General features: G+C 35.9%; 1 protein-coding gene across 8 annotated transcripts in view; it reads right to left on the bottom strand.

Annotated features, from left to right (window-relative positions):
- The window catches only part of LOC133521220 (myelin transcription factor 1-like protein), a 327,413-nt gene that overhangs the window by 57,209 nt on the left and 246,403 nt on the right, over positions 1 to 23,801 (bottom strand). For 7 of the 8 annotated variants that reach the window (XM_061856061.1, XM_061856060.1, XM_061856062.1 and 4 more), the window contains exon 5: positions 12,861 to 12,913. In XM_061856061.1, the coding sequence (XP_061712045.1) occupies positions 12,861 to 12,913 (53 nt within the window). Of the gene's footprint in view, positions 1 to 8,097; positions 8,626 to 12,860; positions 12,914 to 23,801 lie in introns of those variants that run through there. The other variant, XM_061856064.1, reaches the window with a different exon arrangement.

Consider the following 23,801-nt stretch of genomic DNA (forward strand, 5'->3'; position numbering starts at 1 on the left):
TCAGTTACAGACCCACACGCAAAAAAATATCCTACATTTAGTCTCAAAAAATTGACAAATATTCCACACATATTCCAAATAGGCCTATCTATGAGTATACATCATTGGAAAACTTAAATGATTATCTTTTATCAATTGTTTTTCTGTAATGTATGTTTTACGGAGATGTGCAATAAAGGGCATTCGATCTATCTGATTTTTACTCATTATTATTGACTAAAACGGAACTTCATCGCGTAAAATTAAGTGTTTTACCTCCGATGTTTCGAGGACGACGTTGCGTTGTTCCCTTGGTCTCGGGGAAGAAAGACCACGCGATTAAGTCCCGTTTTAGGCAATACTAGTTCTATCTATCTAACGATTATATTACCTCAATATTTTTATTTGTGTATTATACAATATATTCGTTTTTTATAATGTGTATGTTAGAAAAAAATATCCTTCCTGGGGCATGCGCATGGCAAATGCGCAAGGCCTCCTGGTCACTCCTGTCATGTCGTTTATTTCAGTAACTTAGGCTATGTTTAATGAGCACAAGTTTTTTTTCGCAATTCGGAATCGTCCTTAAGTAATTGTAATAATTCTAAAACAAATAGGTACTAAAGTGTATAACTTTTTGTTTGAATAGTATATTTAGTGCGTTACATCCGGAACTACTTTTATAAATGATGGACATGTGATTTGATTAAATACTTTACTGTTTTTATTTCTTTATTTATTAATATGAAGGTGAAGTAAATAACGTATTAGTGATGTGAATATAGTTAACAATGATATGGTTATGTGAATAATGTATTAGGTATTTAATAAATGTAACAGATTATTTCATACTAGTTAGTAAATAAATTCAACGTCTAATGTCTTCTGTAGTTATTTGTGTGCCATGTGGCGGAGCATAATGCTACGTAATTATACATTTATCTAAGACCTACTGTTGTGTTGATGTATCCACTTATTTTTAACAAATAAATAATTTAGAATTTGGAAGAAGTAACCACTTAAACATAACTCACTGTAGGTATGCATCAGATACTTACTAAAGGTATTATACTTTTACTTTTGATGTTTAATATAAGCTTGCTGAAGCGCTTGAGGCTTTATTCTGATTGTGATAACAGGTTATGAATAGCAAAACCAGATCAAATTACCTGTGCCTGTGTGTGTGTGTCCAGATTAAATGTACCTGTTGTATTGTATTGTAGTACGGAAAATCGGCCGAGTTTCAAAAAAATATTACACTGCAACAGGTTATAAGTTTGATCAGTAGGGCTAAGTTGGTCGGCTCTTTATCATTTGTCACCATTCCTGTCATGTTCTAACAAGTATGTAAGCATGAAAGTGACAGGCATAGTGACAAGTGATCGAAATGGAATCATGCTGCCACCGCTGGATTTGTTATGGATATCATCTGTCAAATGTCACTTTTGGCATTTCAGAGATAATATAAAAAACATCCAGATCAAATTCATGAGCTGGTATTACAATCAGAATACGCCTCTATATCACATTGGTGCGCATTCCTTTTATTTTACAGGGTGAACCTGAATAACCCGGCTAACTTATAAACCAAGCATTTCTGATGATATTTTACGAGAAAATAATTTAATGTGATTACAAGCCCAATTTGTAATTTTAATTTAGTTAAATTCTGGATAAAATAAATGAATTTTGTTCTGTAGGTCTAGGTGGTAGGGGTGGTACGTAGGTAACAATATCTAAACTACGCCGTAAAGCCTGTACACGATAAATCTGGCCAAGCATGATATGGTAAATCTTTTAAATGAATGTGTATGTTTTCAAGCACTTTTTTTGAAATAATTTGTCGATATCAAACTACATAATAAAAATACACACACAATATAACGATAGGTTGTCCGTGACTTTTAACTATATCTATACTGTTTTGTCCGTGGTCTTCTGACAGTCGTTACCAGGTTTTCCTTTTAAGAATATTTTTTACTTTTAATTGGATACTCCACATTATACCTTATTACATTGTCTTTTCACAACATGTTTCTGACTTCAGATTTATGTAAATCGGAGGTGTTTTAACTTTGGGGTAATTGACAAAAAATGGCTCCCAAATAAAAACGTACTAAAAGACGTTACGAAGCTCGAAATAGAAATTCTTCCTGACTACCTCAAGCAAAAAAAGTTACACCAAGTACTTTTTTGATAAGATAATATTATAATAAGCGTAAAAACAGCTCGTGAAAATATAAATAGGTACAATTAAGACATTGTAGCTGGAAGCACGTGAAGATTATCAGAAAACGCTGGACAAAAAGTTTAAGGTAGGTATGATGGAGTATATTCGGCGAAAGCTCACACATACCAACACATTGTAATATGATTGTATATTTATTATATAGTATTATATCTGTATATTATTAAAAATTAAAAATAAACTGCTTGAAAGCACATTGTAATTGGTAAAAATCTGGTATCTCATGCATGGTCAGATTTTATAGTCTTTATGGTCGACGCTGTGATCACGACAACTGACAATTAACAGTGTAAGGCATTGATTAGGTACGATAAAACTCACCCCACTCCATACATATATCTATCCAGCCTATATATAGCCTTATTGAGCTTACTGTGGGACTTAGTCAATTTGTGTAATAATGTCCTATAATATTTATTTATTATTATTTATTTATTATCCATCCTCATTCCAGATATTGTATCACTTATTCATTTTGTCATGAGTAATGTATCACCAGACAAACCTATATGACGCAATTACGCGGTGAACAGATTGGAAATGCATCAATAACATTGCATTGAAAACCAATTTATTGGTATGACAATCAAAAATCAAATATTGGGGTAGGAATAGCTAGGAATTTGATGTAATTAGAAAATTAAAATTATAAGTAATCAATTCTGAGTTAAGTTGGTCATAAACTGAGTAAAATTTTAGGTATGTTTTCACCTGTACGTTATGTACAGGAAGAATGACATAAGTTCTGGTTTAGATAAGTTCTCATTTAGATATCGTTTGTATGTAGTATAATTCACAGAAGCAGCTCGAGTCGGGCTACCAATGTCACTTGATTTCACGTTAGAAATATCGTAGATAGATCTTACTGGGATCACAGCGGAATCGATATAAACGTCAATTTTGACATGTCGTTTAGTTATCGATCTTTTAAAGATGTTAAACGTGTCTTAATCATTCTTCGAATCGGGCCGAGTTATCTTGGTCTAACTCTAACTAAATGCGTTTTATACTCTTAAAAACTAAATCTATATTTTATTGACACAAATAAATATTAAATTAAATAAATCCTTTGGCAAAACGATTATAAAACGTACCGACAAGATACGAGTATTATGAGACTTACAAAAATTAAATTATCCTCTTTGAGCATAATTTAATAGATAAGATAGGCAAATAATTTCAGTTTCACTAATACTTAACCGAAAGTAAATAAATACCTCATCGCACGCTGTGAACTGCTAGATTTCCACACTTGTAATACAAAAAAAACCATTTGAAGCTAGTTTTAAACGATAAAAAGTTTAACAGTCTAATTTTAACAATTATATTGTTTTTTTTTCTTTACTTAAAGTAGGCCACTGAGGTAATGTTATATCAGAGAAAACAGTTTTCTTTAAACATAAATATTAACAGTAATAGTGCTGGGAAAGCAGCGTGAATAAGTAACACGCAATACGTGTCCGGGTACGAGAGGGTCCGGCGCAACCCTCGCTGGGCCCGCGCTAGGGTTGTCGCGCGTTACCCGATTATAGAGGCCTTACTGCGAAAAACGTAAACAAAAATTTCTTTATTTGCCTCTCTATCACTCTTGCAAATTAGAGTGATAGGGAGGGAGATAAAGAAATTTTCGTATCCGTTTTTCACAGGGCCTCAGGTTCAAATCAAATATTGTTTTAAATAACTATGTACATTTATTGGATATAATTTAGGGCAGGCGGGCTGTTTCATTTAAATAGTAAAATTAATTTTAAAAAACCTGGAACATTGACAAATTACTTGTTAAAAGTAATGTTTGTTACTAAGAAAAAAAGGTTCTTACCTTTGTTTGAACTTTTAAACTCTTACATTTTTGTATTCATTATGCAATAAGTAATAAGAACAAAATAGTAGTTTATGTGACTGCTACATAATGAAAGGCATTAAAACACAAGTGTGGGTTGAAGAAACGAACAAAGTGAGTTTCTTAAAAGGATCACACGAGTGTTTTAATGCCTAATTATGTACAGTTACATACACTATTTTATCTACACACATATTATAAACTTTCTATGAAATATTCACTAACCTAAATTACAGCCTCCGTTAGGGCATCGCTGCCAAATCGTTGCTCTCTTGGCGGAACTCGCGGATATGTGGTGGCGTCACCGAAATATTTTTATCGTTTATTTTACACGAAATTTTTGCTATAGTTGCCTTAAAAACAACAAAACATTTTCATTTTATACTTAAAACTAATTAAAAGATACACTGTACGTCAAATGGCGGTAAATGAAAACTTTTTCACGCATGTAGTTTTTTTTAATTCATAGACAAACTAGAGTCGGGGGCCTATTTCCGTATGATTCGATACAAACTAACATGCGAGATATGTCAAAATTGTATGCAAAGGCATCTCGACTGATATTAGAATAGAAGCTAAATAGAATTGCTTTTTTTTTCAGAGATGTTCCAAATTTGAATGCATAACGAAATCGATTTTGATTTAGTTATAAAGCTATAACTACATTATCACAGATAAGAAATTTGTTGTAACAAAACAGTTTATCGTAACGTTGGCCATTATTTACGGATTTTGAAGGCATCATAGAGGGTTTATGATATGTGTGTAGATAAAGTAATTTACATCACCAGTGGCTTTTGGGACCAAAGAAATTGAAAGCTCCAAGGCTCTGCCCTTTTGAAAAAATTGGCTCATAAAAATAAATAAAATACATTCTAGTTTCGTCATCGAAAAATAATCTATAAATGACGAGATGACGAGCGTATCAGGCGTATTCGAATTTTAGTTATTCAATTTGTTTCTGATACGATACTGATCTGTCAGTGTCAAAAGTTACATTGTTGGTTGAAGAAATGTCGGAAACAGATCGAATAGCTAAAATTCTAATATTCCTGTATATTATTCGACGATCTAGTTCTAACTATGATATTTGTTCATATTGTTGTACTATTTTACATATGCACACATACACTTTTAATATATTCATTATCCGTTTACCAGATTTTGTGATATGACATAATTTACTTGTTTTTTCATTTTAATAAAGTACTTAAATATTTTTAGATACGAAAATTATGATAATATCAAATATGTAATAATAATCAAGGCGTCCAAAACTAAACCGGGATAACGCAAAATAAAATTTCAATGTACAAAATCAAAACCAACAAAAATTAAGAATCTATTCATGTAGGCAGCCCTATTGGCGAGCGTGGGCTTTTCGCGAGGGTGCAGCACAGTGCACGACCATTACCCCACTTACGCGAACGCGGAACTACTGCATATCGATTCTGCAGCCACTCACATGTTGCTCGTACCCCTTTGTTGCGAATAATCGATACGTTTGTTTCGTACAAGTGTTTGTTTTCAATCAAAACTTTGTATGTATTTGTTTACTTAATCGAACATGGACTGCAAATATTGCAATGTTGAAGTATGAATTTTGCTTCAACGTGTCTTTGTAGGTAACAATATGGCAAGGTAAATGATAAAAACTTATGCTTCTTATTTTTATTTATGTAACGGCCCCTAGAGTAGTCGGTAGTGATCCTGCATACGAAGCTGGAGGTTCCGGGTTCGAATCTTGACAAGGGCATTTGTTGCGTGTTTTTATCACGGATACTTGTTCCTGGGTTATGGATGTTGTTTACCTAAGTATATTTTATTTTAAATATATTTATATCAAACGTTTAATGTCAGTGGCGTTGCATAGTTATGCAAACCTGCTCGCGCCTAGTGAAAATGCAGCCTTAGTGGCAAAAAGATGCTGAATATTGTTGTGTCGTTCTTTATTATTAGTACCTTATTATGACGAATCAATTACTTATACAGCTATACGATTAAAATTAAAAAAAAAATGTAAAAAGGCAATGAATAAGTATTCACATATCTGAGATGCCCACTGTACTTAGTGTATTTTTTTAAATTATACTGGTGGGTTTATGTTTCTGTTTATGGATTTATAGCTCTAAATATGTGTAAACAATTGAATGTTTACATTTAAAAGTAATGTGAATTTACAAATATTAAATCATAATTAAACTCTTTGGATCAGCAAAAAAGCAGGTAACTTCTTTTTCAAACTTCAATATTAAAAGTACCTACTAATACAGTTGTTTCGTATACAGATTTATTATATTCACTCAATATAAATGGAAACAAATATGTCTAAAACAACGCTATTTTTAAATATGCTTAGAGTTCTATCTATAATATTATCTCAGTAAAACAGCAAATGCCATGATATCAAAATAACCATGTTGTCAACATATGGCTCCAAAATAAAACTGTTTATTCATGCCACCGTTCAAATAACCATAAATCTTAGTTTCCATATGCCGTCCAAAGGTAAAGGAGGTATTTTCTCCTATTAAAGCATTAAGCTAACGTAAGTGTAAAATATACCACAATTACGCTCACAGCCGATCAGATAAGCGGGTTCAGCTGAAACAATTTGCTCCTTATCAAGATGGGCACGCTCGAACACTCCAACACCTGACGCTAAGGGTAATTTTGAGGTTGCTGTTTGATGTTTATATCAATTTGTGTGTACATTTCTAAGCAAGTTTGACGAGATGGGATTCTTATGGTTTTTGCTGATATGTTTACCGCGCTAAATTAAAGCTTGCCAAAAATGGGAACACTTTTATCGGACACTCTTCGTTAAATGGTTGATAAAAAGAGCCTTATAATGTTATCTAGAATGTGTGAGGCATTATACGTTTATTAAAATTTGTTATTTATTATTTTCGGGAATTATTTTTTGCTGCTACTGCAAGAAGAAAAGAAAAGAAAATATTTATTGATAACATCGTTACAGGTCGGTTTGTAAATATAAGCATAATAATTAGCAATTGTGTATATCGTACTTATTATTTTATACAAATATTTGATTAAATTATTTAATTAATTTACTAATTCGTTTATATCGTAAAATTGTGACGACAGCAGCCATTTTTTAAAGTCTGCTCTGCAAGAAAGCGTAATACATAGGTATGTACATAGGTACATGGTTATATAATATATCTTACTACCTACAAAACTCAACTTAATATACCGCATGTAATAAATAATCTATTTCGATGTTCACTAGTTCTAAAATATGTAAAAGTATAGGTATGCTTCATTTGTTTGAAGAAAGGCTCATACTTTTAAAGATTTTCTTTGATGATATAAGAAATTAAATAATAAATAATCGATCGAATCGACCTTCCGAATTTGTAATTCTAAACTAAAAAGTGATTAAACAACTTTTTGATAAAAATATTATTACGACGGCATTCAAGAGATCTTGACTTAAGTAAGAAAATGAATTATAATCAAAGTATTTTTCATTCATGAAAGCAAACTTATACATGTCAGAGAATTATAACCGTAAAACATATAGAGGTATACTGATGGATATTAACTGCTTGTAGTAGAATCATGTCAATCAATTACGTATTCCGCATTCGCGTAATGTCGCGAGTCATTCGATTAGGCGCCGCAACGCGAGCCGGGGAGGAATAATCAACCGCGAACGGCAAATACGAGTACACCCAACTAATCCATATTTAACCCCTAATTAAACATCAAATACGCATAAATTAACCAGGTTAATCACCTCAATTTTCACATCAAAACAGATTGAAAGCATTTCGTGAAATGGTTTTACGAGCGTGGGATTTGTGCGCAAACGATCTCATTATTTTATATCTTGACACTTCTTCAGTTTTTCACCGTAGGACGCAACGCTGAAATAACAAACCGTTTTTGAAACCGCAAAAAACAATACACTAACGACGCAATTTTAAACAACAAACGCGCTCAACTATTCCCCTTGGTCGAAAGAAAATAGTTGACGGGTAGCGGGAAAATATCTGCGACTTACCAGACTGGTCGGACGAGAGCCGACATCGCTATAAAACACGGGCCCACATCACACACTAAAGTTTACTGAACACTACGTCACTAAAAAAAGTTTTTATTCACTGCACTGAAGGCACATTAGTAGTGCGTTACAGACTTTTGCATGTCGAAGGCCTGCGCCTTCGTAGCACCGCGTAGCGCGTGGTAAAAGTTTGTGGTCGCGGCTCGTAGCGCACGTAGCCTCGTAGCGAGTGCGAGGAGTGAGGGCCGCGGCGATTTGTGGACTAGTCGAGTGCCGGGACGCGGGCGAGGCTGCGGGCCGCGCGGGGGCGCTGCGCGCGCAAGCCTCGCCCACTCCGACCCGCCCCACCCGCAACCTATTTATTTCTAGTTACGTAAAATTTACGCGCAATATCCAATACTGCAGCTTATGTTACAATCTATTTGGCAATACATAAAGCCTATGCAGGTATTCTCTTAAAACTTTCGTGCCAACATTTTCCGCAATTACATTTTGTGGTCAGTGTTTACCGTTTACTTTTCGTCTGCAAAAGCAAGCGATTGTAAATTAAATGCCAATGAACGCTTTTACCCAAAGCCTATGACAGGTGAGGCGTGAACGAAAAAAGAAAACACCGAGGGGACGCGCCGTCAAATTCGGCAGACGAGTTTTTTGGCCGCAGTCGATGCTATCAATGTCACTTACATAAATTGAATAAACGCGTCGAGTCCGAGGGCTGTTTACAGACCCTTCGTCACCTATGCGATTACTCACTTATAGACTGCAGACACCTTAGGTTATTTGGGGATCTGTTTGGCTCACGCATGTAGTGGCCAGTCGGTACGAGTCGTAAAGCAAAAGTTGGGAAGTGTGTCGTCACAATCAGCTGGCGCGCCAGCGCAACAGACAATGCGATTAAGATCTACGCAGGACAACTTTCGCCGGCGCCGAGCGGCAGTTAGTTGTTATGAAAGAGAGAAATTTGTAAATTGTTGGCGCCCGAGTTCACGAACTCCGTCGAACCGGAGTTTGTTTTAAGAGTCCAACCTTGAAACAAGAAGAAAAGTAGTCCTGTAAAACAAAGTTTTGCGGCCGCCGTCGCCGGCGCAAGCGGTTCAAGGATTGTGCCCGAACTGTCTGTCTGTACAACTTTACCGATTAAAAGCTCAAAAGCTTCCAAAGTCATTTTAAAAGTTTATCTGCACGCGGAGGGGGCGCGGGCGGGGTAGGCGCTCCGTTATCATCCCGCCGCCATGCTCTAGTTAAAGCTAGTTAAACTTGTTTTAAGAATCGATGGCGGTCGTCGGCCGGCTCCCGAATTAAACTGTCAAAGTTGAGGCGAGGGTCCGCGAGCGCGAGTCGCGGACACGTGGCCGCGCGAACTCGTACACACCAAGTTCCTAGACCCTTCGCTACTTTGTTTTACAGCTGTTCCACTTAGCGAACTATGCCTCGAGTTGGGCGCGAGTTCTTGCATGTGTATCGGCACACCCCCGCACCCGAATAGTTTCATAAACATAACCCAACTTAGTTTTGGACGACTTTTCAAAGTCAATGCATACTAACTTTCGATGTCTGCCAGTGCGATATTACGATTGGATCAGGTTTGCGGGTTGACTTTAATGCATTCGTTTGTTCAGAACTTTGTTTTATTGGATCAAACTTCGCGGGTTAAGTGTCTTCATTTGGTGTTTGTAGCTCGTCGAGGTCGGAACTAACTTTTTGGTGTTATAGTAAGATTAATTTTCGTCGAGTTTGCTCAAACTTCTTTGTTATTGTCGCATCGTCTAACCCGAGGCGCAGGCATGCTGTAGTTAGGTAACTCTTTCTTTGAAAATTAATTCATTGGACAGGAGTTGAACCATTTCCCGCCTGCACGAGTATGCTTTATTAATCACATGTAATATTATAATTTTGACATCTTCGCATTCGATGGTTCAAATAAGTAATAGTCTCGTTTTTACGTCCGCAAAGTATGGGATCTTTTTAAATACTTTACCTCCGACATCTGTATACATCCATGGTAACTAGTGTAACTACACTGGATACTATGGTCTAGTTAACTAAAAAGTTCTTTGCCTACGTTCAACTTAAGTACGCAGTGCGAATAGCAGCAGAGGTCTACAGCATGATAATGTGTACTGTTGTTATGTTATGAAAATGTTATAATATGTTTGTCTGTTTAAAAGAGTTAAGTTTAATAAATAACGATTATTCTCGCTTGAATAGACATGGCTCAACAAATAGGCATATTCACTGAAAGCTGACATGATAAGTTTTTCTAATTGACTTAAATATGTAGATATGCATGCGTGATTTAAACTTTACTTGTTAAGCTGCCAGTTCAAAATTTCATTCCCGTTCGTATCTCAAACGTACATGTACATATTTCCAGGAATATGATTTACGAATGTCAGTAAAAGGAAATGGTGTTATATTAAGTTCAAGAGCAACATATTCTCGTGATCAAAGTAAGACGCAGTTGGCCCGCGGCAGGTAACTTGTGAACGAGGATATACGTAGTCTAGATGCAGAAATGCATACGTACGGACTGACTAACTTACAACCTAGATCACTGCATTAACCAGAAATGTTGCGTTTATAGTTTCTTATGCGATAGAGAACTTCTACTAAAATACAATTTGAACAAACGCAGCTTTTCCCCTTGTACCGAAATTAAACGAACACTATATTTCTTACAGTATATTTACTATTATATAATACCTACCGTTATTGTTACCAAATCAAAAAAGCTATAACACAATGGTATCTAATTTCGATTCCCATTTCTTCCTCAAATCCCCAGGGTCCATCGATAAATAGCGGCACGATTCTCATAATCAGCGTAATTAGCGAAATCTCAGTCGGAAAGTCACGACCAAGAGTCAAACGCGTAGATAAAGCTGCCACCGCTCCGAGCGGTGACGCCGTCACCAAAGTATCGTGAACTACCTCATCCCCTTTCCTTCTAACACAAGTACAATTCAAAAGGGGTAGATCAGAAGCTTCGCGGGTCATTTCAAGCTGGTTAATGGCGTACGTGTTATCTTCCTTCGCCAATAAGTCACGCAATAATTGCCGCGAGTCGCGTCACGCGCACATATTTATGCGACACATAAATAAATGCGTAAATATCGTGCGACAATTGCAGGAGGTTGCTAATTGCCCCCGGCGCAACGATGTTGCGACTTCGTGACTCGCGGATTGTTGAATGGGATTTATACTAATGTACAGCTTTTTTAACTTTCATAATCAAGTAATAAAGATATAAATATGGAACCGTAAAACAAGACTAAAGAGAGTCTAAGATATTATGTGTGTAAGGAATGCTTGAGATTTTGTGAGATGATGGATAAAGGGGAATCTAGTGTTAAAACACTATCAATTCATACAAACATATTCAATCATAGTTGTACATACTTATAGTATGGAATTGTCATTTCACAGTGTATTAGTTTTAAACTGTAATTCTGTGTAAATATTAATTAATAATATTTATTTGACCGAAAACCGTTTCGACTGTAAATTACCTAAGCGTAGTTAGTAAAGTAATAGCTTTATTTTTTTTTTGTGGTAAGGCCAATTGGGGGGGGTAACACATTTTTTCACTTTGGAAGTGTCTCTCGCGCAAACTATTCAGTTTAGAAAAAAATGATGTTAGAAACCTAAATATCATTTTGGAAGACCTATCCATAGATACCCCACACGTATGGGTTTGACGAAAAAAAATTTTTTTTTTGAATTTTATGACGTATTAAAAAAAACTACTTACTAGATCTCGTTCAAACCAATTTTCGGTGGAAGTTTGCATGGCAATGTATATCATATATTTTTTTAGATTTTTCATTCTGTTATTTTAGAAGTTACGGGGGGGGGGGGGGGACACATTTTACCACTTTGGAAGTGTCTCTCGCGCAAACTATTCAGTTTAGAAAAAAATGATATTAGAAACCTCAATATCATTTTTAAAGACCTATCCATAGATACCCCACACGTATGGGTTTGATGAAAATAGATTTTTTGAGTTTCAGTTCTAAGTATGGGGAACCCCCAAAATTTATTGTTTTTTTTTCTATTTTTGTGTAAAAATCCTAATGCGGTTCATAAAATACATCTACTTACCAATTTTGAACTGTATAGCTCTTATAGTTTCGGAAAAAAGTGGCGGTGACATAATCGGACAGACAGACGGACATGACGAAGCTATAAGGGTTCCGTTTTTTACCGTTTGGCTACGGAACCCTAAAAATAACGTCAAATATTTTGGCAATATGGTCGACGTTGGTAGAAAGCTCTTGAGTTTCCTTTTACAATAAACATAAGTGAAAGTAGATAAAATCAAGAATATGCGTTCTCTGAATCACTTTAATTGATAAATTAAGTTTTAATTAAAAGTTTTAAGACAACAAATTTATAAACTTTAAGATGTGCTCAAATAATTTCACAAGATACTTGACCTTACTTATCTTATGTTTTGGTAAACAATTCACCTTAAAATATAGTTACACCTTCAGCTAAACTACTTTATTCAGTTTAGTGTTCATGTTGCAGAAATGTTTAGGTACTTGCAAAAGTTATTAACACATATAAGACAAGTAAGATTGGTTGGACTTTTCTCTCCTGCAAATACCAAAAGTAGGTACCATACCAAGGGCCTGATTTACAAAGTCTGAGTAAAGTATGGGATCGCTAATAAATAATTAAATTAACTTGGACATTGTGAAACAGGCCATAAGTATCGCACCAGGGACATTTTCTCTATTTGGCAGTATTGAAGTACTTACTTTTGCGAAGTGGACGGTCTAAAGCGTTTGTGTACTATCCCATCGTCCTGTTTCTGAAACAATAACATAATGTAGGTTACGAACTTTATCTGTTGTAGACTAAAAGAAAACAGGTATAGCCACGGATTTTAATTGCTGAGCCATTTAGGTTTCAAACTATTTTGGTTGTCATAACTAACGGTATGAAATGTCCAATGTGAAGTAAACCCTAACACCCTTATTCATAAACGTCTACTAAAGTTGACAAGCAGCTAATAATCGTTTGTCCCTTTCCATCATACCAATACGTCGGAAAGGGACAAACGATTATTAGCGGCTTGTCAACTTTAATATACGTTTATGAATAAGGGGGTAAATGGCTCAACAATTAAAATCCTTGTAAAAAGTACAGCAAGAGCCCTAACTTAAGTTCTCACATCGTCATACTAGCTGTGTAGTAAGGTGGATAGTTATGTTAGGAAACTGACTGTAGTATGTTAGAGATTCTAAACATTGAGGCTTAAAAGTCACTCGGAGGGCAATTTAACGAGCCGCATAATTTGGTTTTGAATGGTCGAAGTCTTCCAGCCACAGGTAAACTAAGGTCCTCCACAAAGCTCTGACAGTTTCTAGATTTGGAAAGCGGAAGTAAACCAGGTTGACCGTCAATTCACGATCACAGGAAACCAATGGGTTGGAGTAGCGAATATCCATAAATAATCGGTAGTTATGAGCCTTGGAGATATGAAGTCAATCTGTATATAATTTCAGAGTGAACAATGCTTAAATAATAATCAGTGTTAATAATTTGTATAGCGTAATTGTTTTAATTTTTTTTATAAATAGATTCAAACCAAAACAATATCTATAGCGCAATTAAGTCAGGAAGGAATACTCGTAGCTACCAAATTTCAATACAATTACAAATACATTGTTATACTCGATTTTAAACGTGTTGTAATCGTAATTACGGCGTACGTTTCAATAGGCGCTGCTTGGACAAAGCGCAGTCGTGTAATAGTGGTATTAGTGTGGTATTAGCGCTGGTATCGGATCGCGGGAAATTGTGGCATTACGTGCTGGACGACTCTAAATGCGATTTTAATTGATGTTACGCGACCGAAGTTCTTACGGGTAGCGTCGGCACAGAAATTACTTCAGATTTACAACAGACCAGCATTATATTTAACGGTTGTTTCTGAACAGCCGACCTTGCCAAGGTGACAATCGCTATCGCTACGACAGCGAAATGCTTTGTCTCTGTATCACTCTTCCATATTAGTGCGACAGGGACAGTTGCGTTTCGATCGCTACGAAGCGTGCGGTTTGCATATTGGCTAAGCGGCCTGGGAGGTTATTTTACTTAGAAACGTAAATAAATTAAGGTATCTAATCATTTAATTTTATGTATCGGACTGTTTGGGATTTCTTATTTCATCCGCCCAGAATCTTGGAACACCTACCGAAAAAAAAATCGACAAATTATAATCGTTTTCTGAGTACCTACAACACAATCCTTATTGAGCTTACTGTGGAGCTAATTTGTGTAATAATGTCCTAGACTATTTATTTATAATTCATCTATAGCGTTAAAAATGCTACAGGTAGTGGACTATTTAGTTACAAGTTCAATACACGTAGGAATGGTAAGTGCTAGGCAGAAAGTACCAATTGGTATTATTAGCAGTAAGTAGTTGATTATATTGATATAAAAATATTTATATATACTGACTGCAGCAGTGGCTGGGCGTCAAATATACCAGATGGGTACACCGGAAGAGATTTTCTCAGATTTTTCTTTGTGGCCTGTAAAAAAAGGTGCTCAATTGTCTCAAACTAGGTAAGCCGGTGGGAATCTAATTATATGTACGCCTCGCCACTTTTTGGTAAACAACAGAAACGTGGTGACATGCCGACATGAAAAGTCTAGCATTTTAGAGCTGTGTCTGCTATCCGTACCGCGGGTCCACATGTCACCAAAGCTCCTCTGCTCCGTAAATTTGATTTTAATATTGAGCACGTAATGCCGTTTGCTTACGGCCAGTAATTGATACGCTCTTACCAGTAATTCCCGTTATTATTTTCCGATTGGCTTACGTACCGACGACGGTTAAGCGCCCCATTAAGTATTCCGAATTTGAATTAATTTAGCTGTGTTTTTGGTAGTTTGATAACGGTTTCGGTTATTAGTTTATTTTTTGTGTACTGTTTTGGATTGGTTAAATAGAGATATTTTGAAATCAGCTGTTTAATAAGGCAATATAAGTTGGTGCGAATTTTCTTATTTTTATCATATCTGATGACTAACTCAGTAGTAATTCAGTGAATTATCAAATACTTGGAATATTTCAACTATTGCAAGTAGCACTGGCTAAATCATTATTTGTATCGATATTCGATATGGATAATACAGATGATGGAAATCTTTGCTAGACAGACTGTAGTTGAGTAGTTGTAAACTAAAATGACGACATAACTGGCTCTTGTGATTTTTGGACAGAAATACTCGTACTACATTTACTGTTATTTTATTACTGGCTATGCTTACGCATCATTTAATTCCGTATAATTTTCTCATTAAACAATTAATACAAGCTTCCTAAATTTTCTTAGACCGCGCGTAAGAAACCCTCAACATAAGCTGGCAACCCACATGGCAGGTGAGCAGAGATTATGGCGGCGCCATCAAATATGCATAAAAGCCGTAAAATGCGCACTTAACCGCTCCCCGGCGCGCGTTGTCACCTGCAAGCGACCTGGTAAGGAATTAAGGTACGACGCACACTGTCATGGTGTCTTCAAGATGTGATGTTGCGTTTCTTGCTTATTTGTGTAATATTTTCAGAGTACAAAGAAAATATGCTACGGGCTGTGTCGTAGTAAAGATAGGTGGAGTTAAAACCAGTTTACATTCTTAAATGGTGCAGTAATCTCAGTCATAAGCAGTTACGTGGGTTGAATTATGACATAGGTGTTGTGTAATTATTAGCCCTAGATATGATTCAGATAGTGGTAATGCAGAAGCATAGACCACGATTAAGAACAATTTTATTAATGCAATCGTTCAAGCGAAAGATATAGCTTTCTGACAATTTATACACTACTGGTACCCACAACTGAACCTAGGAACTCATTCATCACAATTCACAACTGATGTTTGTTTTATTCTAGATTTTTATATTTCACTAGTTTCTATTATTGGCAAAAACTATCCTATGTCAAAGAACATCCAGGCCTCAAATTATCTCAATACATACCATATCTAAAATAGTTCAGCGGTTTACGCGTGAAGAGAAAATACACAGATATACAGATTTGCTTTCGAATTTATAATTTTAGTAGGGATTTGTCATTCTACACACAAATGAATGAGAAACTCCTACTATTGCTTTATTCTAGATTCGTATTCGTGTAGCTAAGCTATTGTAACATAATCCCCTCGTGCACAGCAAGCCTTAGGCCGTCACAACCGTCGCAGACAGATGCTCAGACACATCGGTAATTAAAAATCGCCTCCGCCTCATAAATTTGCATGAGACGCGACGTACGGTACATGTGCGCGTATCGCGTGTCTTAGAAGACAGGCATTTGCTTTTAGAAATTGCGATCTTCCACTTGTAGGAATAATTTTAGGGGGTACTTTTGTACAGAGAGGGAATTCTCTACTAATATTAATGAAGGCAATGTATGAAGAAGGCATAAACTATTTAAATGTTAATCAGTTGTTTTTTTTAACGTTGGTTTTACAAGCCGTGATGGCGATTACAGTAAAATCCTTAAAACCTAGTACCTGATTTCATTGGTTTCTGGTCTCATTTTGTCTATACGTAGTCTAGTACGGACATTCCGTAATACTTAATATTAGTACACATATTGTGTCATTTAGTAGCAATTATTGTCAGTATCAACCGTTCGTAGCTTAATCCCTATTGAAGCCGTATTCAAATCACTACGTTAAGCAATGAGCATGAAGCGCGGTGTGTCGACACCTGTGCGTTAATCTGTAAGGAGCTAATTGTGGATGTACGAGGCAAACACATTTTGGGTACACAAGTGTGAATGCGGTTTGAAGTGTTAGTATTCAGTTTCTAGCTATTTATAATATAATTAAAACATTTCGTTATAAACCTATGAAATATGCAGTCTTAGTATCCATAATAGTTAGTAAAATAGTACAATTTGTCTTCTAAAAATGAGGTTATGTTTAGCAATCGGGTTAGTTTCTATACTCAAGCAATGAATCCGGGTGACTTAAAATAAGTTTTTTTATTGCGTTTGATATTGATTATTATTTTAATCGCCATCACGGCTTATTAATGCAACATTCTAAAAAACAACTGATTTATTAACTGCTATATTTATATATAAATAGTTTAGTTTTACTATATTGTCGGGTAGAATATTTAGTACAATTCATCTTCTACGGCAGAAATTGTTATATTTAGCAATGAGGTTAGTTTTTACAATCAAGAGCAATGAAAACAGATGAATTGAAAAAAAAAATGCATTTGAGAACGATTATTATGTGGACTTCATACGATCTACGTATACGTATACGATTTTTGTACGTATTGTACGTACAGAAATCGTACCAAACGATCCCACCAGATCAAAGTCTTTGCTTCAAATAAATGACAAATATTGACACTTTTTTGTGAACGTTTAACTAAACCTAATGAGCTAATTTTGTAGACATATTGACAAATTGAAATCACTATTCAAGTAAGCTTGACAGCAATCAACATTAATGTAAAGCCGTTTCGACACCTGCGGTAATCGGGCTAGGGGGTAATTGTGTGTCGCGGGTAAACGTCATACACGTAGTGAGCTAGCCTTATGCGATTGTGGTTTAGACTGAGTAATTAGATGCTCATATGGTAGGGGAGTTGGAGGAGCATGGCTACGCAGAATGTTCCGGGAATTTAAATTTATACGAATCAAAATTGACACCTAGAAAGAGCATAGGCCCAAATGAGAAACGGCCGGTTGGCCGCCCTAGATATCGCTGGAGTCGCTTATACAAGTTAAAGAGATGCTCAGAGTTGGAAAGAGTGGCATAGTGGTTATACAACCGCTTCTTAAAGCAAACAATAGCCCTCACACTAGGTCGAGCCTGTCCGCCCGATTCGAAGAATGATTAAGACACATTTAAGATCTTGGAAAGATATTTAAAAGATCGATAACTTAACGACATATCAAACTTGAGGCTTATTTCGATTCCGCTGTGATCCCAATAAGATCTATCTGCGATATTTCTAACATCAAAGTGACATTGGTTGCCCAAATCGAGCTGCTTCTGTCAATTATACGACATACAAACGATATCTAAATAAGAACTTATCTAAACGAGAACTTATCGTTATCATATTTCATTCGTCGAATCGGGCCGTGTGACGTGAGGACTGTGGGGAATTAAACATTGTTGATACTTACCAGTAGACTATACAGTTTTATTGTTTTATTTATTGTTTTATTTTTCAGCAGCATACATAAGCATTACAGTATTGTACCAAAGTGCTTACATACTAGTCATTTAAAAACATTCAATAAACAATTTTACACCGGAAATTAATTCAATAGCAATTCCATAATAATTTCTTATAATAAATAAAAATATAAAAATGTGATTAATATAATTAGCAATGTAAGTTCAATATAATTAACAATATCTATAAATTACGGATAGCATAATTGTTTGTAAGTGACCTCTGTGAACTCAGTAAGAGAACAGCTAAACAAATCTATTTCAGTCGAGATCTTATTTAAAATATTGATTGCGGTGACCAACGGTGCTCTAGCGAGTAAGTTAGTTCGCGCGGTGGGGCGCGCCAGCAGGCGCGGCGCGCGGCGGCACGGCCCGCGCGGCACCACCAGCCCCAAGGCACCCAGCACTTCCGGATTTTGCACGACCCCCCGCCATACTTTAAATATATAAGTTGCTAACGACAAGTTCCGCCTCACTTCTAATTTTGTATAGCCTACCATGCCGAGAACGAAGAGAGTCGGGTACATGAGTGGGTAAAAAGGATATACCCCATACTCCTTGAAATACAAATATCTGGCGAATTTGTTTTGTATTTTTTCGACCATCGCGGAGTACTTATTCTCATTTGGGTTCCATATAATAGCGCAGTTAGCATAACTATACAGTTAGCATCAAAAGTAGCGGATCAAACAAGGTTTCAAAAGTATCTACCAATCTGTAACAGCTTAACAAAATGTGGTGGTTCTATATGTAGAACAATGAAGACGTTAAAAGATATACTTTGGAACATAAATTTTATGGATTTATCAATATTTGGAAAAGTTATGCGGAATATCAGATACTTTTGGAGCGTTGTTTCATCCGCTACTATTGATGCGACCCTACATACTGTATACTTAATTTTAATATAATTACTAATGATTCATGTCATGTCAATTTGGAAAATAAATGTATTTGTATATTTGTATTTGTAACGCAAAAACCATGAGATTAGTGGCAGTAAAATTAATAAAAATTAATACAGTAACTTTGAGCAGAAAAGCGCAAAAGGAAAGTGCAATCAGTATGTAAAAATTAACGTTTTAACAAACATTGTTGTTACTCTGTTGCACAAAGTATTATTTAATTTTTAAGCACAACTTATGTATTGTACCACCAACCTTTTTAAAACGATGGATAAGATAAATCGTGTATAATAATTAAAGTTAATTGCTACTTTCACGACTTTCGTAGCTCTAAAGCCACTATCACCCCACACATTAACGACAATCGGTATTCCACTGACTGGTTCCCGAATCCCGCGGAAGCGTACCTCCATGACTCCACTTACGCAATCACGTGTGATCACCGTCATTACATGTCTTCATGACAATTAATTATACGCATTTAACTTGATTTCATGGCAATTACAGTGTCTAATTACGTGAAAGAAAATAGACTAATTAAGTGAGTCTAATTTAGTTTTGTTACATTTTTATTAGCGGTGCAGGTGACTCAGAAATACATTGTTAGTTACATCGTGTTTCTTTTTGTGTTAGAATGTTGTTAATGTAATTACGAGAGTAAAAGCTTATCTTTTTTGTATTGTTTTGGTAACGTATCTAAAAGTGTCATTGTAATTGCTATGAATATAAAAAAAACTACTTTAACTTTTTTTTTTTAACTACGTCGGTGGCAAACAAACATACGGCCCGCTGGTAAGTAGTCTCCGTAGCCTATGTACGCCTGCGACTCCAGAGGAGTTAATGCGCGTTGCCGACCCTAATATCCCCCCCCCCCTCGTTGAGTTATCGATCTTTTAAAGATCTTTGCAAGATCTTAAACGTGTCTTAATCATTCTTGGAATCGGGCCGATAGTAAGAAGAAATTTAGGTTTTTAACTACTTTTAATCCTCTTACTCCAAACTGCATTATGTGGCTTGTACTTAACCGTAATTTTAAAGGTGGATTGTTGACCACATTTAGGAACTAAAATGTTTTGACTTGTTTTAAAAATAATGACAATTCATCAGGAAATTTGTTTCTGCCATAACTCAGGGAAAAACGGCTTTTTGGCTCGACGCTGCCACTATGTGACTTGGTTTAGACATACCTAATGCGAGACATTAAAGTTTTAAAGGAAGCTTGCAAAAATTATCTGTTAATAAAAAAACTTTACTTATTCGTTGCAACGTTGTTTTTTTTCCGCCAAGATGTAAAAAGAAATAACGTGTCGTGTGCAGAAGAGACACACACACAAACATATTTTTTGCCGAATGTGACCAAAAGTCATAAAACATTTCTTTGCGCCTTATGATCTCAAGAATGCGTAGTTAAAATTTGTGGGGTTATATGGGCCCACGGTGTATATATACTCGTATACACGTTATATACCTAAGGATTGCATTGAAAATCTAAGAAAAAATAAAACATATGCCGATCAATGACTAAACGGCAGCTATGCGTCATGATTTTACATTTTTATAGATTTCAAGTGTTGATTTAGTCATAAAATCCCAATAAAGCTAACAGTGGCGCGGGTTTACTGCCACCCGGGGTACTTTATGTGAGGGGAGATGTTTGACATGGAAACGTAGAACATGGGTCTGTATGAAAATCGGAGTTATGTTTTATAGTGGACGTGCAGCGAATAGGCGCCTTTTACTCGGGTGCCGGCTGCTTGCGCCGATTTTCTTTTTAGCAAAAGCCCCAAGTTAACTGAACAAAACATGGTATCCCTTAAAGGCACTTCTCTATATAAAAGCCTAGCCTATGGAGGTACTTGTGTATCTATATGATATGAAAAATATTACTAAGGCATATATAATTAACATGATGCGGGTATCTAATATGTCAAGTTTATACAGTCAAGGCTTTATTCTTTGCATATCATAGCCTAATTTTAATACATATTGTTTGCTAGACTGGGTAAACGTCCTTTACGTGTCTTAAGCAAGTTATTATTATTATATTGGTCATCGCCGTTGGTGAATAAGTTGTTAGCATCTTCACATATGCACCTTAAGAAATACAAAAATCTTCTTTCCGTTCGTCGCAGCGAGTCATCGCTCGCGTCGCCTAGTCGTCGGCTTTCGGCAATTCTTTATTATTCATGGGGCGATCTCGCTCGCGGAGTGTTTTATATGAACGACAATCGAGTATCAATTTGTACCGAACGGCCCGTATTAGCATTTCCCGTGCTAGGCCTACATTGTTTTAGTACAAAGGGGAGCAAACCTTTTTCGTTAGTTTAAGTCCGAAGATAAAGTTGCCACGTTACGATCGGAATAAAATGTTGTATTATGTAGGATGGTGTATTTAATAAATGTGTAGTGCTTGAAGTGCCTAGATTTTTTCTTTATTACTAAAACTGACGAGTTAGTGACCCTGAGGGAAAATTACAACGCTCAATATTTACGGTTATCGAAATGTCAAATCCAAAGTAGGGATTGTCATTTCGTTTGAAACTGAAGCAGTCCAATAATTAACTGGGTTACACTCTATGGACATGTGTCTATAACTGTGTGGAGTTGTATATTTTAATATTTCGTTTCGATTATATGATTTTAGTATTTCGAACGGCGTTAATAATTAAGGAACGAGCCGACGATCGCGAGTACAAAACCCAAATCCCACAAAGCACTTGAAGTCGCAGCGCTAGAGGTAGCGTCTAACCAACACAATACGTTAAGTAGTGTGTATGCTTATGAGTGTTCATTAAAGATACGATAAAGACGGCGGAGGCGACGGCTAAATTGGCTGTTTCTGTCTAGGTATTAAGATAGGGAGACGTTTTAAACGACAGCTGTATTTGGAATTTGGTTAGCGTGCCGCTTGATACTGTAGGTTTCTATGTCGGCTTGTAGGATAAGCAAAAATAATTAGTTTTTATTCATAAATATTAAAAAGTGCATTACAATTTAGCTGTTTTTGTTAATTTGGAATCATTTGCTGAGAATAGTGTGACGGAGTGGTGCTAATGCTAACTTGATTCCGGGCACCTATCTAAGTTTTTGTCTTACTTTCTGTTTTCACACAACAGTAAGTATGTATTTCTATGGTTTAGCGTTTCTGTGACAACTTAAACTTATAATTCTATCTTCTTTTTTTTAGTTTATGATATGAATGAGAATGGAGCCGGACCAAGCTAACTGTGCATGGCATTTGCAATGACAAAGTAAGGAAATGTCATAGTCATTTCACTAATGTTTGAAAATATGACTTTTATAATGACATTCTTACATTTTGTTTTATCCAAATCGTTGTAAAGTTAGCTCAGAAGGACTATCTATTTTGCTGGTGTCAGGTATTACCGCTGCGCTAGTAAACTCAATGTAACTGTGTCGGTATAATTTTAAAGTATTTAAATTAAACAAATAACATCAGCGAAATAAATGTCATATACAAAATAAAAAAAATACCAAGGCCTCCAGTGCTAGTGAGGTCCCTGATTTGATTCCAGCTCTGGACACTGGAGGCTTGGTAATTTTTCTTTTGTATATGACATTTATTTCGTTTATAGTTTAAATAGTAGTGTATATTCATAGAAAGTAATTTAATTTGTTCTTAGAGTAAAATAACATCAGTATAAGTTTTTATTTATTTTACACGACAATGATAACGACCTTTGCTTTCAATAAAGTCGAACATCGCGTGCCTCACGAGTCAACTCAACAATAACAGCAACGCGACACTATTCCGATTTTCGCTTACGAAATGAGCATTCATTCGAGTGCAGATGTAGTTCAGCTAACAAGGGGCTGTTAATTTAAATTTAGTATCTTAGAGCGTAATGAACGGGAAGGTGATTGTTATAATGGGATTGTGCGCCAAGAGTTAGTTATGTGTAAATGTAGCGTGTTTGCGTAAGCCGTGTTTACATTTTGGTAAATTACGAGTAAGTTGACAACGCTGAGGTTCTCCTGTCGGGAGTTTATGATGATATTATTGAGTTCCTGTTAATTACTTACCTCGATTGGTTATTACATTTAAGGTTCTAAATTGAACGGTATGTGAGAAATGTCATAGTGAACCTGTTAAGAAAATAAAAAATAAACCCAATTCTGATTGCATTTAAATCGCGCTAGTTAAACACGTTTAGCTACTTGTATTCATAATATACGATCATAATGTAATTACGTGTAGATTGACATTGTATAATTTATACTGTTTTTTCTAGTATTTTTCGGACTTATAAATCCCGGTCTTTTGATAGGCTTGCGTAAAGGTATAGATCGAACACGTAGAGACCTTTTGGAGAGCTTTAAGGTCATGTAACGCCTGCTGGAACCCGTTCAGAGGCGCAACAATAAACACCCATGAACCGGTCGACTAATGAAAAAAAGTGATCAGTATAACGGTCTATGGATTGAAGTTTTGGTGAACAATGGGACTAGGTTATTGCAAAGACGTTCGGGCACCTGCCATAACAATGTTTATACTAGTTATCGAGGCAGGCGGTGATTCGCCGCCCACTAGATGGGCCCCTGAAACTGCCG

This window comes from Cydia pomonella, chromosome 9 (genome assembly GCF_033807575.1).
Source record: "Cydia pomonella isolate Wapato2018A chromosome 9, ilCydPomo1, whole genome shotgun sequence".
Taxonomy (NCBI): domain Eukaryota; kingdom Metazoa; phylum Arthropoda; class Insecta; order Lepidoptera; family Tortricidae; genus Cydia; species Cydia pomonella.